General features: G+C 43.2%; 1 protein-coding gene across 1 annotated transcript in view; it reads right to left on the reverse strand.

The window, feature by feature from the left end:
* The window catches only part of LOC145355610 (protocadherin Fat 4-like), a 143787-nt gene that overhangs the window by 81289 nt on the left and 46595 nt on the right, over positions 1 to 15903 (reverse strand). The window contains exons 24-31 of the mRNA XM_080207855.1: positions 13431 to 13538; positions 8033 to 8142; positions 7566 to 7711; positions 6888 to 7070; positions 3673 to 3761; positions 744 to 851; positions 503 to 612; positions 257 to 402 (exon numbers count right to left, since the gene is read on the reverse strand). Coding sequence (XP_080063981.1) covers positions 257 to 402; positions 503 to 612; positions 744 to 851; positions 3673 to 3761; positions 6888 to 7070; positions 7566 to 7711; positions 8033 to 8142; positions 13431 to 13538 — 1000 coding nt within the window. The remainder of the gene's footprint in view (positions 1 to 256; positions 403 to 502; positions 613 to 743; positions 852 to 3672; positions 3762 to 6887; positions 7071 to 7565; positions 7712 to 8032; positions 8143 to 13430; positions 13539 to 15903) is intronic.

Below are 15903 nucleotides of genomic sequence, written 5' to 3' on the forward strand. Positions count from 1 at the left end.
ACAATGCACAAAACAGAGATTATGTAGATGTACGATCAGTGAGATTTACTGTGAAGAAACATCGTATCCAGAGATCCAAGTAAAAACAGCAGAGCAAAGAGAAACACAGCACAGGACAAAGAAACACATAATGAACTGGGAAAAAAACAGAGTAAGAAAGTTGACACCCACATATTGCTACAGATATAAATATTATACACCAGACTTCACAACGGCCAATGTCCGGTTGGTTTGTTATAGTTAATTGTGTGCATACCTTGATTGATTTCAAAGGAAGGTTCATTTACTGCAAAACTAAACGTCAGGTTCTCATTGTCATCACCGTCTGAGGCAGATAAAGTTATTAGTGTTGTCCCAGCAGCCACTTCCTCATTCAGGGTTAAGGTCGTCGATGGACAGGAGCTGAAAATGTGATAAATATTCCTGTTTAATAAACTGAAGAAACATCAGTCGGAATGAGAACTGATCTTGTCTGCCAACAGGGGAATAATATCTGACGTACCTGATGACTGGAACTTCATCATTGACATCAGTAATTGTGATGGTTACTGTGCCTGTGCAAGTGAGGCTTGGAGAGCCAGTGTCATTAACAGATACCACAGCATAGAAAAGCTGAAGAGAAAGAACAAAACTCACGATTAAATCCGTCAATGAAATCTAGATCCCAGTCTGTAAAATGACTGGAATAAAGTCTCTGTGCTGAAGATATTCTCATTGTTCAGTAGTAATAATGTATCTCATACCATGTCACCATTTTCAAAATTCAAATCAGCTGCTGTGGTGATTAGACCCAAATTGTCCACGTCAAACAGTGCGCTGGTATTGGTGGAGGAGCTCGACAGGATGGAATACTGAAAGAAATCAAAGTTATATTTCTGTCAGTGTTGTGTATAATTCATTTAGGTAAATGTTTAGATAACCTTCATTATCTGTCTTTCTTCCATCTCAATTGTTGAGATTAAACATAAGGAATGGGAATTCCAATTCCTTCTGGATTCAGACTTGGACACTCTTAGTATTGAATGTCCTACTTGAATTAAAGAACAAAGAACAGGACAGCACAGGAAACAGGCCCTTTGGCCCTACAAGCCCACGCCGCCCATTTTAACATTCAGTGAGTGCCTCATTCCAATCTGATCTTTGTGATAACCTCCACAGTTCCAGTAAAAGACCATTGACTCAAATCTTTGGGCACAATCCTACTGGCTGTTCACACCACGCTCCCATTGCAGCAAGGTTGGAGAATCTGGGCACTCAGCCAAACCTCTGTCCTTTACAGCGGGCTGGGACAATCCCACCGGCCTAAACAACTGCAACATCTGTTTCTCTTCATAGATGCTGCCTGACCAGCTGAGCTTTTCCAGCATTTTTATTCTTATTTCAAAGTGTGAATCTACTGGGGGGGAATGACAGTGGGAGCGGAGAATCAAGGGTAGGTCACAAAACGTCTTTTACGTCAGTGGGACTCCCCTGCCCTCCCCATTGTTCCCTTCCCCTGCGTTATGTAATTGGGTTCCTGCCCAATAATTAGCCAGCCTTCCCGCTGTAACATTGACTCATGTAGAAAAGTCCCCACACAGCAGTGTGACGTCACTTTGGCATGTTTTACAACAGGCTTTTAAAAACAGGGCACTGGCAAACAGAATGGATGAGGGGTGCAGAGGATCATACCCAGGCAGGAACCTGGCATTGTTGGGAAGATTCCTTGAGGGAGATGTGTGTGTGTGTGTGTGTGTGTGTGTGTGTGTGTGTGTGTGTGTGTGTGTGTGTGTGTGTGTGAGGGGGGGGGGGGGCGTGATTGGTGGCGGTGGTGGGGACACAGTTGGTATTCTGTGGGGCAGTGAGTTTCCATTTTCGTTTGACAAGGTCCCTCATAGCAGGCTGATGCAAAAGGTTAAATTTCACGGGATAAAAAGTGAGCTAGCTAGATGGGTGAAGAACTACCTTGGCCATAGAAGACAGAGGGTAGCAGTGGAGGAGTGTTTTTCTGGTTGGAGGTCTGTGATTAGTGATGTTCCACAGGGCTCTGTACTGGGACCTCTGTTGTTTGTGATTATATATAAATGATTTGGAAGAAGATGTAGCTGGTGTGATCAGTAAGTTTGAGGATGACACAAAGATAGCTGGAGTTGCGGATAGTGATGAACATTGTTAGAGAATACAGCAGGATGTAGATAGGCTGGAAAATTGGGTGGAGAAATTGCAGATGGAATTTAATCCAGATAAATGCAAAGTGATGCATTTTGGTAGATCTAATGTAGGGGGGAGCTATACAATAAATGGCAGAACCATCAGGAGTATAGACACACAGAGGGACCTGGGTGTGCAAATCCACAGATCCTTAAAGGTGGTAGCACAGGTGGAGAGGGTGGTGAAGAAGGCATATGGTGTGCTTGCCTTTATTGGATTGAGCATAGAGTATAAAAGTTGGCGTATGACATTGCAGCTATATAGAATGTTGGTCAGGCCACATTTGGAATACTGCATCCATTCTGGTTGCCACACTACCAGAAGGACGTGGATGCTTTGGAGAGAGAAAAGGTTTACCAGGATGTTGCCTGGTATGGAGAGTCTTAGCTGTGAGGAGAGATTGGGTAAACTGGGGTTATTTTCCCTGGAAAGACAAAGGATGAGGGGCGACCTAATAGAGGCGCATAAAATTATGAAGGGCATAGATAGGGTGAACAGTGGGAAGCTTTTTCCCAGGTCGGAGGTGATGAACACAAGGGATCACAAGTTCAAGGCGAGGGGGGGGCAAGGTTCAACACAGATGTCAGGGGGATGTATTTTACACAGTGAGTGGTGGGGGCCTGGAATGCACTGTCGAGCAAGGTGGCTGAGGCGGACACGCTGGCATTGTTTAAGACTTATCTAGATAACCACATGAACAAACTGGGAATAGAGGGATACAAACAAATGGTTTAGTTGGGTGCATGAGCAGCACAGGCTTGGAGGACCGAAGGGCCTGTTCCTGTGCTGTACTGTTCTTTGTTCCATGACAGTGTATAGGGGAGGTAGATTGCGCATTCCATTGTGGAAGTGGAAAGATTCGTCAGGGTGAGTGTGATTCCTTTGATCTATCTTTATCGTTCTGACACTGGGGCACCCTGATTGGTGAATAGCGGATGTTTCAGGCCAAGCAGGCCCTCTTTTGTCATGGAAACCGGCTCCTTGATTTTTTAGTGCAAGTGTTTAAAAATACAGCGGGCACTGCAGCCAGTGGGCTAGCGTCTGCTTTCAACATCGGAGCTGACATTTAGACAGAAAATAAAAAAATTCCACTCACTGTCTCCTAGTTGATCCCTGGTGCTGCTGTAGGGGAAAGTCAGGAACTTGTGCTGTGTTTGTGTCCAGCAAGGTTAGTGAATGAGGAGAGAACTGGAGTCAAATGGAGATGGGGCAATGAGGGGACAGAGAGACAGTTGATGAGAGGAGACACAGGGTGTGAGAGGAAAGGAGGAGAGGAGAGGGAAGAAGGGAATAGGTAAGAAGAACTGATGGATTCAGATAAATATGAAGCTGATTGGGATGAAAAGAAGACAATGATAACTCAGAAGAAGATATTTATATTGTTACAAGGAACAAAATGGTTCAAAATACAGATGAAAACTTAGGTTTCATGTCATAAGCTCAATCTAGAGCTAAACCATCTGACAATGAGAAAGGACTTACTTGTAAAGCATATCCATCAGGGTTAGATGCTGTTATCTTGTAGACAGAGGTACCAATTGCAATGTCCTCAGCAATACTGACAGCAGGTCCTGTAACAAAGGAAAGGTGATTACTGAAAACAGGATCATCTCAATATGTATCTAATGGTGCTCATGATGGTAAATTAGTTTATGCTTGTGACAAACCAATGATGAAGCATTTCAATGTGTTGAACAGAATTTATCATAGTAACTTTGGCATTCGGGTGATTATGGAAAGACAACAAATGCTGGACTTGTCAGCAAAGCTCACGTTCCATGAAAGAATAAAAATACTCCTAATGCAATAATTAAATGTATTGTAATGGTCTTTATCACTGAGGATGATCCCTCTGTCCCTTAACATCATCGGAATGTAGAAATCGGTTGACCTCTGTTTTAAACAGGCTCAATGACTGAGCCCCTTCAGCCTCACGGGGTTAGATTTCCAAAGATTCACCACTCACTGAGTGAAGAAATTCCTCCTCATCTCAGTCCTAAATAGTCCACCTCTTATTCTGAGAATGTATTTCCTTATTCTAGAACCGCCCAACCCCCCCACCCCCCGCAAACAGGGCAAACATCCTTCCTGCATCTATTCTGTTGAGCGTTTTAAGAATATTGCACATTTTAATGGGATCATCTCTCATTTGTCTAAACTCTAGAAAAAACACAGGCCCAGACTCTTCAATTTATCTTCAGAGGACAATCCTGCCATCCCAGGATTTGGTCTGGTGAGCCTAAGTTGCACTCCCTCTGTAGCCAGTATATCCTTTCTTGGGTAAGGAGACCAACATTGTGCATAATATTCCTGATGTGGTCTCACCAGCAACCTATGCAACTTTAAAACCCATTCTCTCTTACATTGGATTGGGCCCGAGCTTCTCCCCACATCTCCCCCACTTGCCATGCCTTCCCCTGGCTTTTCCCTGCTTCCCCCATGTCTTCCTCACAACATCCCTGGCTCTCCACCACGTCTGGCTGTCCCTATTCCCATCAGCACATGCCTGTGTTTAGGCACAGCTAGGCCTCAGGCCTAACACACGCACTGACAAACACAAATACCCTGAAACCTACATTCACTGATATTCACATCAGTTACCACATCCACCAACGCACATTTGCTCACAAGCACATTCACTAACACACACATGCACCGACCAAGGCTCTGTCCACTCCAGCTAGAACTCGGCCACCATCAGTGAATTAACACAACATTCCACAAGCAAGCAGGAATGGCAGGAAACATTAAAGGGATTGGGTGAAGGGGTGTGAGTTGAATGAGTGAGATTTGAGTGTGTGAAGGGTTAATGAGCGAGGAAGGGTTAATGAGCGAGTGAGAGATTGATTGATTGATGTGTCACCATCCTGAGCCCTAGGTAGGAATGATGCCACAGGAGGGCATGTTTGGAATCCAATTATCTTCCTGCAAATCAAGCCAAAAGCTGGCTGGACTGCAGGACCCCAGGATAGGGGGTATTAGTGGCAACATTACCCATGTGTGTGTTATCTCTCAGCTGGACCCTGATCTCCAATCGATTCAGCTCTCCCTGCCATTGGACATAGTTCTCGTTCTGTCAGAACCGTGTAGTCATTGGTGAGCAGCGGCCACTCCACTTTAAATAAATCCACAAACCGGCATCTTCCACTCCTTTAAAATGAGTTTCAGATCCTGGGACATCAGGACTCTAATGGACAACCCCAACAGTGACAGAACAGAACACCACATCACTATCAGAGCCCAGGAACTCTGACACAACAACATTGATATTGTCGCTTTGAGTAATACATGGTGAGCAGCAGAAGGCCATCTCAAAGACAAGGTGATAGATCCACCTTTTCATGGAAAGCTAAATTGAAAGACGAATACATTCTCCATGGGCTGCCTTTGCAATGAAACCATTGTCAATTGTCAGAAAAACCCATCTGATTCACTAATTTCCTTTAGGGGAGGAAATCTGCCATCCTTATCTCATCTGGTCAAGATGTGACTCCAGATCTACAATGGTTGACTCTGGGAATCCCTCTCAAATAGCCCAGCAAACCTTTCAGTTCAAAGGGCAATTAGTGATGGGCAACAAATGCCAGCGATGCACAGGTCCCAGGAATGAATAGAAAGAAAATACAACAACTCACTGATAATCATGACAAGTTTGGATTCCTCAGTGCAGCCAAGACCATTTACAGTCCAAACACTGAAGAACTTACTCCAGTGAGAGTTGGGAAAGGAATGGTGCTCATCGAGGACAAAGAGTCATTGGGAGAAGCAAATAAACCTGAACTGAAACTCAGTCCTTGGCATGAATGCCCTTGACCACATCCCATAGCATGTATCCCGCCACAACCTAAACACAATCCCAGCTCGCCATGATGTTCAAAATACCATCTGACAGCTAAGAACCAATAAGGCCATCAGTGAAAATGGAATCCCTACCAAAATACTAAAATATGGTGGAGAAGTACACTTAACATTAAGACATGACCTAATCTCCCTCACCTGGAAGGAAGAGAGAATGCCAGGGGATCAAGGTGTTGTAATTGTGTCAGAACAGACTGTTTGAGATAACTGTAAAGTATGTATCCCTGCTGTCCACCATGGGAAAGGTCACTGTAGGAGTCCCTCTCAATCGCCATCTTCCCAAGGCTGAAGAGCTCCTACCAGAGTCACAATACAGATTCTAACTATCAAGACACGCATGGATAGAATTTTCATTGCAAGAAAAGTTCAGAGAGCAGCAGCGACTTCTATTCATGGCCTTTTGACCTCACAAAGGTCTTCAACTCTATCAACTGGGAGCAACTGTGGAACATCCTCCTTAAATTTGGCTGCCTGCAGAAACTCCTCACTGTCCTTGCTGCACAATGGTATGCAAGCTGTGATCCTTACCAACGGATCTGTCTCAGGCCCAACTTGAGCACAAACTGTGGTCAGGCAAACCTGCATCATCGCACCAACTCCCTTTTTCATCTTCCTCACCCTACACTCCCCACCTCTCCATGAAGCTCCACGTGGGAGTATCGCTATACACACTGAGCTCTTCCTACTAGCACACAGAAAACAGCAAAGACACATCCTTCCATTCTATAGCAGAGCCTCCATAGACATAAGTCAAAATTTGTCCACAAGACACACATACCCTTGCATATCAACAGACTGACAGTCAAAGTACTGATTAATTCATTTTTCACCCTACTCACCTGCAACAAACTGAGGGTCACAAACAGGAGTTTCACTGACAGGACTTAAAGACACATTTAGGTTACAGCTGGCGACATGAGATGCCAGGTCAGTGACAATGATATTTAGTTGGTAGTCTGTGATCGCAGAGGCATTCTCATAGTCCAAAATGGAATTAGTAACAATCCATGCGCCATTTCCAACTGAAAGCGAGAGATAAGTTGGTTAATATTATGTGTAGCGGTTTAGGGCAATTAGTGGGGTAAATATGTGGAGTTACAGTGATAGGGCCTGGGTATAAGATACTCTGTTGGAGAGTTGATGCAGAATTTTTGGGCCAAATGGCCTCCTTCTGCATTGTAGCAATTCTATAATTCTATGACACAATGTTAGTGCTCTAGTATATTTGGTATAAGGTAAACTGTGAAGACAAGGGGCGGCTGGGTGGGTGGTAACACGAAATATTTAAGTGAGGTCCAAGCCTAAAATAATTTGGCTGTTCCAATACTGACTTTGGAAAACCAGTCTGCTAATCTCCATGTTCCATAAATAGATCAGTCACTAGATAATGGATATATCAATATCAATAAATAGTGGTTGAAAAGAGGGAGGGAAAACAGGAAACAAAAACTGAGATGATAGCTTGTTCTGAATTCTCTCTTTGAAATGACTGAATGAAGAGATGTCAATTCCCTTACCTTGCTGAATTTGGAAATCAGTTTCAGGGATTCCAAAGGAGAAAGTCAGGTTATCAGTGGTGTCATTATCAGAAGCTGATAGAAAAGCTACAATTGTTCCAGCAGGTAATTCTTCATCCACTGACACTGGACTCGAAGGACATTGACTAGAAAATGGATGTTCATTATTAACGTGCAACCTGGAATCTTTTGATATTGATCTTACTTTTCAATTGGATTAAGCGAAGTTGTGATTACTAAAACAATTTTGAGCATAAAAAAGGCACAAATAGGAAATGTAATCTCAATCTACCCTAAATATTAAGAAGGAAAATGTTCGACAATTATTGCCAAATAGTATTTATTTGAAGTCAGAATTTATGATTCTCCCAAATTATAAATATTATATGCAGGAACAAAGCTGATGCTTTTTCTCAAATACAGTGTTAACCCAAAATGTGGCCACATAAACGAGTTTAATAACAAACCTTATGACTGGAACTTCATCATTGACATCAGCAATGTGGATCGTTACAATGCCAGTGCAGGTATTGCCTGCTGGGTCAGAAACAGAAACCATGGCATGATACTGCTGTAGCTGCAGAGAGACAAGATATAATCACATTTTCATTACTGGAAACCAACTACAACTAATATATCTGCTACAATTCAGTGAATAATCATTTTGTGTCAATAAACTTCTTCATTATGTGATGTGCTGGGCTTGGTCACAACAGCGGGCTATGTAAAACTTAAGTAATTGGTCAAAATATACTGCAGTGTTTTTTTTAAATTTTTTTTCAAAGGATGTGGGTATCACTGGCTTGACTATTATTTATAGTCCATCTCAAATTGCCCTTGCAACGGTAGTGGTCAACTGTCTTTTGAACTGCTGCAGTCCATGTGGTGTGGGTATACCCACAATGCTACTGGAAGGAAGTCACATGATTTTGATCCCGTGGCACTGCTAGTTCCAAATCAGGATGGTGTGTGACTCCGAGAGCAACTTGCAGGTGATACAGATCTGCTGTCCTTGTCTTTTTAGGTAAAAGAGGTTGCAGATTTAGTGTGTACAGTCAAGCGAACCTCTGTGAGTGGTTGAAATTAATTTTGGTTTTCATGCACATGATCCAGGTTTAGCTTTGGTGACCGTATAAATTAAGTGAACAGAGGCAGGTTTTCTGGATTTTGTTGTATCTTTGTCTCTTGCATAAAAGGCAGTGGAATAATCAGGAACATGGGAGAGCTGTGATAGTTTTTCACTTGCTACACAACCTGGAGATTGGAATTTCACAATGGCCCCAATTTGTGTTTGCATTCCTTACAACTGAAAGCAATTTTTTGTGTTTGTACATGAACAGTTAAAAATGAAAATAGGAGGTTTCTGATGGCATTTTCACGCTCCACAATAAGCACTGGTGTCCCCATAAATAGAAACCTTTAGACACTACTTGAATTCATGTGGACTTTCTCTTTTATGCCATTAATCTCACTATAAAAAATAACTTAGATAAAGCTATGCCTTGTTGAGTGAGGTGTAACTGGATTTTTAACAGCATGTTTACTGTTAATCACACAATGGGACTGAGAAGTTAATATTTGTGAAGTAACAAAATTCTTCACTTAGAAAAATAATCCAACAGAAACTTAAAATAATACAAAGCAACTGTTAAAACATATTTTATGATATTTCAGCTTCTACCTCAATCTCCTGTATATATGAGAATATTTATTTCACTCAATAAAATGCTTAAAATGTAACTGAATGCATTATCTCCAAATCTGCAGATGATATAAAGTTGGATGGGAGGGTGAGCTGTGAGGAGGATGCAGAGATGCTTCAGCATGATTTGGACAGGCTGAGTGTGTGGGCATCTGCATGGCAGATGTAGTGTAGAGTGGATAGGAGTATGGTAGCAGTAATAGGAAGACAGATTATTACTTGAATGGGTATAAATTGAGAGAGGTGGATACTCAACAATACCTTGATGTCCTTGTGCATCAGTCGCTGAAAGTAAGCAGGCAGGTATAGAGGCAGTAATGAGGACAAGTGGTATGTTGACCTTCATAGCAAAACAATTTGAGTATAGGGATAGAGATGTTATGCTACAATTGTACAGAGTGTTGGTGAGGCCACACCTTGAGTATTGTTTTGGTGTCCTTATCTGAGGAATGATGTCCTCGCTATAGAGGGAGTACAGCGAAGGTTTATCAGCCTGTTTCCTGGGGTGGCAGGTCTGTCATATGAGGAGAGACTAAATCAGGTAAGATTATATCCCCTGGAGTTTAGAAGAGTGAAAGGGGATCTCATAGCAACTTGCAAAACTATAACAGTGTTAGATACGATAGATTCAGAAAGAATGTTCTCAATGGTGGGGGAGTCCAGAACTAGGATAAAGGGTAAACTTTTCAGAACTGAGGTGAGGAGAAATTTCTTCACCCAGAGAGTGGTGAATGTGTGGAATTCACTACCACAGAATGTAGTTGAGGACAAGCAAAAAATAGATATAGGTCTTGGGGCTAAAGGATCAAGGGAAGAGGGGATCAGGATATTGAATTTGATGATCAGCCAATCAAAATGAACGGCTGAGTAGGATCAAAGGGCCGAATGGCCTACTCCTGCTTCTAGCTTCTATGTTTCAATGAGATGTATTGGGTGAGATTCCCTGGCCTCCCCATGTCATGGTTTTTTGGTTGTGGGAGGTGGCCTACCATTGCCCAGCGTAGGGATTCTCTGAGCTGAAAAATGAGTCAGTCATTGACAGGAGATCCATTTATCAAGACACCACAGTTTATCGCTGAGGATGTCAGAAGGTCTGAAGGTCACAAATACATGAAGATTGGCCTGTGTGTTACAATGTAATGAAACAACACTTGTGGGTCAAAGCTGGAGACCACTAAGACCAGGCTGTGGGAGGGAATCTTTTACTCCCTCTCTGGGATGAACTTGGAGGTGGGAAGGGCATTTAATTAGTCTGGATGGTGGATTACCCAAAGACCCTCCTGTCATGGTCAAAATTTAGTTCCAGGCGGGGAGGCCCTTGGTTGATATTCCATGCTATTAATCATAGAATTCCTAGAGTGCACAAGAGGCTATTCAGCCCCTCGAGTCTGCACCGACTCTCTGACAGAGTATCTTATCCAGGTCCTCTCTCCCACCCTATATCCCATCGAGGTCCTTAAGAAGTCAATTAATGATCACTGTTATCCTGCAGCACACACAGCTATCAAAACCATGTAGCCAGCTTGTCACCTCCAGGCTGATCCCTTGATTAAAGGCACTCAGCACCTGATTGAGGGACTGAACATGAGGCAAGTCAGTTGGGCAAGGGGGAGGGGGTAGTTTGCTGGGACAAACCCCTATGCTCTTGCTGCTAACCCCTCTGCATCCCTTTCCCCACAACACCAACCCTGTGAAACACTCCCCCCCTCCACACGTTACTTACCCATGGCCTGGGTCGCTCTGCAATTCTGGGATATCAGTGTTACTCCTTCTGGCTGCATTACCAAGCTTGTGATTGGTTGACTGCTCGTGGTTAGGAAGACACCGCTCTCAGGGTCTTGATTCCAGGGGAAGGTTTACCTTTGACCTCACCATTGCCTGATTGGTGGTGGTGGTGGTAATGTCATAGGACAAGTAACCCAGAGGTTCAGTGTGTTACTCTGGAGACAGGGGTTCAATTCCTATTGTGGTAACTGGTGGAATTTCACCACGCAGTTATACCAAACAACGATAAAAGCCTAAAATGAATGAAACCAGATGGAATATTCAGCATCGACCGAGACACTGGAATTGACAATGGCAAACCCAGCCATGAAGAGCTTCCAATGTCTCCCTTATTATCACCAAGGGGACTGTGCCTTAAATTGGAAGAACTGTCTCAGGTACGTCAAGCAACAGCTTAATATAGTCATACTCATGGAATCATACCTTACAGGTAATGTCCCAGGCACCACCATCATCATTCCTGGATATGTCTTCTCCCATCGGCAGGACAGATCCAATAGTGGTGGTGGCACTGTGAGACACAGTCAGGAGAGAGTTGCCCTGGAGTCCTCAGCATTGACTCTGAATTCTCATGGTATCAGGTCTAACATGGACAAGGAAACATCCTGCTGATTACCACTGACCATCCCCCCTCAGTTCAGGAATCAGTACTCCTCTGTGTTGAACACCATTTGGAGGAAGCACTGAGGATGACAAGGACATAAGATGTACTCTGGATAGGGAACTTCAATGTTCATCACCAAGAATGATTCAGTAGGACTACTGCTGACCAAGCTAGCCAAGTCCTAAAGGACATAGCAGCTAGTCAGGTTCTGCAGCTGGTACCGAAAGAATCAACAGGAGAGAAAAACCCACTTGACCTCGCCCTCACTAATCTACTTTTGCACATGCATCTGTCAATGACAGTGTTAATAGGAATGACCATTACACAGTCCATGTGGAGATGGAGTACTGCCTTCACATTGAAGATACCCTCCATTGTGTTGTGTATTAAATGGGGAAGATTTCAAACAGATCTAGCAACTCAAAACTGGACATCTATGAGAATTGCTGTGGGTCTGGAGTTACATGTGTAAGCCGATACACTATGGGCTATCAGCAGCAGCAAAATTGTATTTGACCACAATTGTGGCCTGTCATTATCTCACTTGACCATTATCATCGGCCTGAGTTCAATGAAGAGTGCAGGAGGGCATGCCAGAGCAATACCAGATATTCCCAAAACCAGTCAACCTGGTGAAGCTACAACACAGGATTACCTACAGCCAAACAACATAAGCAGCAAGTGATAGATAGAGCTAAGAGTTCCAGCAACCAACTAAGCTTTTCATTCTTGCTGCATTATGAATAGTTGGAGATAACTAACTGAAAGAGGAGGCTCCAAAAATTCCCTTTCCTCAACAATGAGAGAGCCTAATACATTAGTTTAATAGATAAGGCTGGAGCATTTGCAGCTGTATTTAGCCAGATGTGCTGAGTGGGTGATCCATCCCTGTCTACTCTGGAGGTCCCTTTCATCACAGTCTTCAGCCAATTCGATGACATCAAGAAACAGTAGAAGGCACTGGATACTTCAAAGGCTATGGATCCCGACAATATTCCGGCAATTGCACTAAAGACCAGAACTTGCCACATTCCTAGCCAAACTGTTCCAGTAACACTGGCATCTACCCAGCAACGTGGAAGTGTCCAGATACGTCCAGTGCGTAAAAAGCAGGACAAAGCCAACCCAATCAATCACCACTCCATCAAATCATCAATAAAGTGATGGAAGAAGTCATCAGTAGTTCTATCAAGCAATAATCTGAAGAAGCTGAAAATGGTTGGGTTTAGGTCACTGCCCTGAGAAACACCTGCAGTGATATCCGGAAATTGAGATCGTTGACCTGAAACAACCACAACCATCTTCCTTTGTGCTATCTATCACTCCACCTTGGGGAGAGTTTTCCCCCGATTCCAATTAACTTCAATTTTTCTAGAGCTCCTCGATGCCATACTTGGTCAAATGCTGCTTGATGTCGAGGGCAGTCACTCTCACCTCACTCTGGAGTTCAGCTCTTTCATCCACGTTTGAATGAATGTTCTAATGAGGTCAGGAACTGCATGACCCTAACAAATCCTAAAATGAGCGTCAGTGAGCAGTCAATGCCTTCCCTCCATCTAAGGCAAGAAGTGGGGATGTTCACTAAAATTACACAATGTTCAGAACCATTCACGATGACTGAGATACTGAAGAGTTCATACCCACATGCACCATGAGCTGGACAATACACTTGGGTTGACAAATGACAAACAAAAGGCACACACAAAATTACACAGAGTTTTATGATGCCATTACATAACATGCTGAGTAAGTGAATAGATTGTCATAGTCGTACCTGATCGGTAGCTTCATAATCCACTGAGCTTACTGTAGAAATGGCACCCACCGTATCAATATCAAACAGTGTAAGAGTACCCATTGTGGAGAGTGAGAGAATTGTATACTGTAAAACATTGTTTGAAAAAGAACATGCACACATTATTGTGAAAATGCAATGGTTATTGTTTCAAATAACCCGAATGTCATCAATTTGATGTAAAATACCTTTTGCATTAATAAATATCAATCGAAGCATGTATCGGTTAACCGTCAGTTTGATAATCATTGCAAAAGTTAATGCGATTAAAATACATCTGATCCTGAGAGGACTTGACAGGGTGAATGCTGGCAGTCTACTTCCCATTGTGGGAGAGACTAGCACTAGGGAAACAGTTTAAAAATAAGGGATATCCTGTTTAAGGTAGAGATGAGACCATAAACTATAGGAGCAGAATTAGGTCACTTGGCCCACCAAGCCTGCTCTGCCATTCAATCATAGTTGATATTTTTCTCATTCCCCATTCTCCTGCCTTTTCCCCATAACCCCTAATCTCTTCATTAATCAAGAACCTATCAATCATTTTCTTAAAGACACTCAATGACCTGGCCTCCACAGCCTCCTGTGGCAAAGAGTTCCACAGATTCACCACTCTCTGGTTGTAGGTTTTCCTCCTCTGTTTTAAAGGTTCGTCCCTTTAGCCTGAGGTTGTGCCCTCTGGTTCTAGTTTTTCCTATTAATGGAAACATCCTCTCCATGTCTACTTTATCCAGGCCTCACTGTATCCTTTTATTTTCAATAAGATCCGTCTCATTCTTCTAAACTCCAACCATTCCTCATACAAGCTCTTCATTCCCAGGATCATTCCTGGACCCTTTCCAAGGCCAGCACATCCTTCCTTAGTTACAGGACCCAAAACTACTCACAATACTCCAAATGGGATCTGAGCAAAGCCTTATACAGTTTCAGAAGTACAGCCCTGCTCTTGTATTCTAGCTGTCTCTATGTGAATGCTAACATTGCATTTGCCTTCCTAACTGCTAACTGAACCTACACGTTAACCTTAAGAGAATCTTGAACAAGGACCCCTAGGTCCCTCTGTGCTTCTGATTTCTTAAGCATTTCCCCATTTAGAAAATTGTCTATGCCTCCATTCCTCCTTCCAAAGTAAGTAACCTCACACTTCTCCGCATTGTATTCCATCTGCCATCTCTTTACCCCACTCCTAACCTAAGTCCTTCCTGAGGCCCCCCTGCTTCCTCAATACTACCTGTCCCTCTACATATCTTTGTATCATTTGCAAACATAGCAACAGTGCCTTCGGTTCCTTCTTCCAAAACATTAATGTATATTGTGAAAAGTTGTGTTTCCAGCACTGACCCCTGAGACACACCACTCATCACCAGCTGCCATCCTGAAAAAGATCCCTTTATCCCCACTCTCTGCCTTCTGCCAGTCAGCCAATCCTCTATCCACGTCAGGATCTTACTCGTAACACCATGGGCCCTTAACTTATTTAACAGCCTCCAATGCAGCACCTTATCAAAAGTCTTCTGGAAATCTAAATAAATCACGTCCACTGGTTCTCCTTTATCTAACTTCCTTGTTACCTCCTCGAGGAACTCTAACAGATTTGCCAGACATGACCTCTCCTTGACAAAGCCATACTGACTCAGTCCTATTTTATCATGCACTTCCAGATATTCTGCGATCTCACCTTTAGTAATGTGGACTCTAAAATCTTGCCAATGACTGAAGTGAGGCTAACCAGCCTATAATTTCCCATCTGCTGCCTCCCTCCCTTCTTAAACAGTGATGTTACATTAGTTATTTTCCAGTCCTCTGGGACTCTCCCTGCCTCCAGTGATTTCTGAAAGATCACCACCAATGCCTCCACAATTTCCTCAGCTATCTCTTTTAGAAGCCTGGAATGTAGTCCATCCAGTCCAAGTGATTTATCCAGCTTCAGACCTTTCAGTTTTCCCAGAACTTTCTCCTTAGCGATGGCCACTACACCCACTTGTACCCCCTGATTCTCCTGGAGCTCTGGCCTCCCACTGGTGTCTTCCACCCTGAAGACTGGTGCAAAGTAACTACTCAGTTCCTTTGCCATTTCTTTGTTCTCTATTATTACTTTTCCAGCGGTCCAATGTCTATTTTTGCTTCTCTCTCACATTTCAAATACTGAAAAAGACTCTTCCTATCTTTTATATTACTAGCTAGCTTACACTCATATTTCATGTTCTCTCACCTTATTGCTTTTTTAGTTATGCTCTGCTCACTTTTAATGGCTTCCCACTAATCCTCGCCACTTTGTATGCTTTTCCTTTTGCTTTTTTGCTGCCCTTGAAATGTCTCATTCCCCGCTTTAAGCGCATTTTCTCCTCCTTGGAATGAATTTCTGTTGTGCCTCCCAAATAACCCCCAAAAACCTCTGCCATTGCTGTTCCACTGTCTTCCCTGCTGGGCTCCCTTTCCAATCAGCTCTGGC

This window comes from Carcharhinus amblyrhynchos, chromosome 19, assembly GCF_965287045.1.
Source record: "Carcharhinus amblyrhynchos chromosome 19, sCarAmb.v2.hapA, whole genome shotgun sequence".
Lineage (NCBI taxonomy): Eukaryota > Metazoa > Chordata > Chondrichthyes > Carcharhiniformes > Carcharhinidae > Carcharhinus > Carcharhinus amblyrhynchos.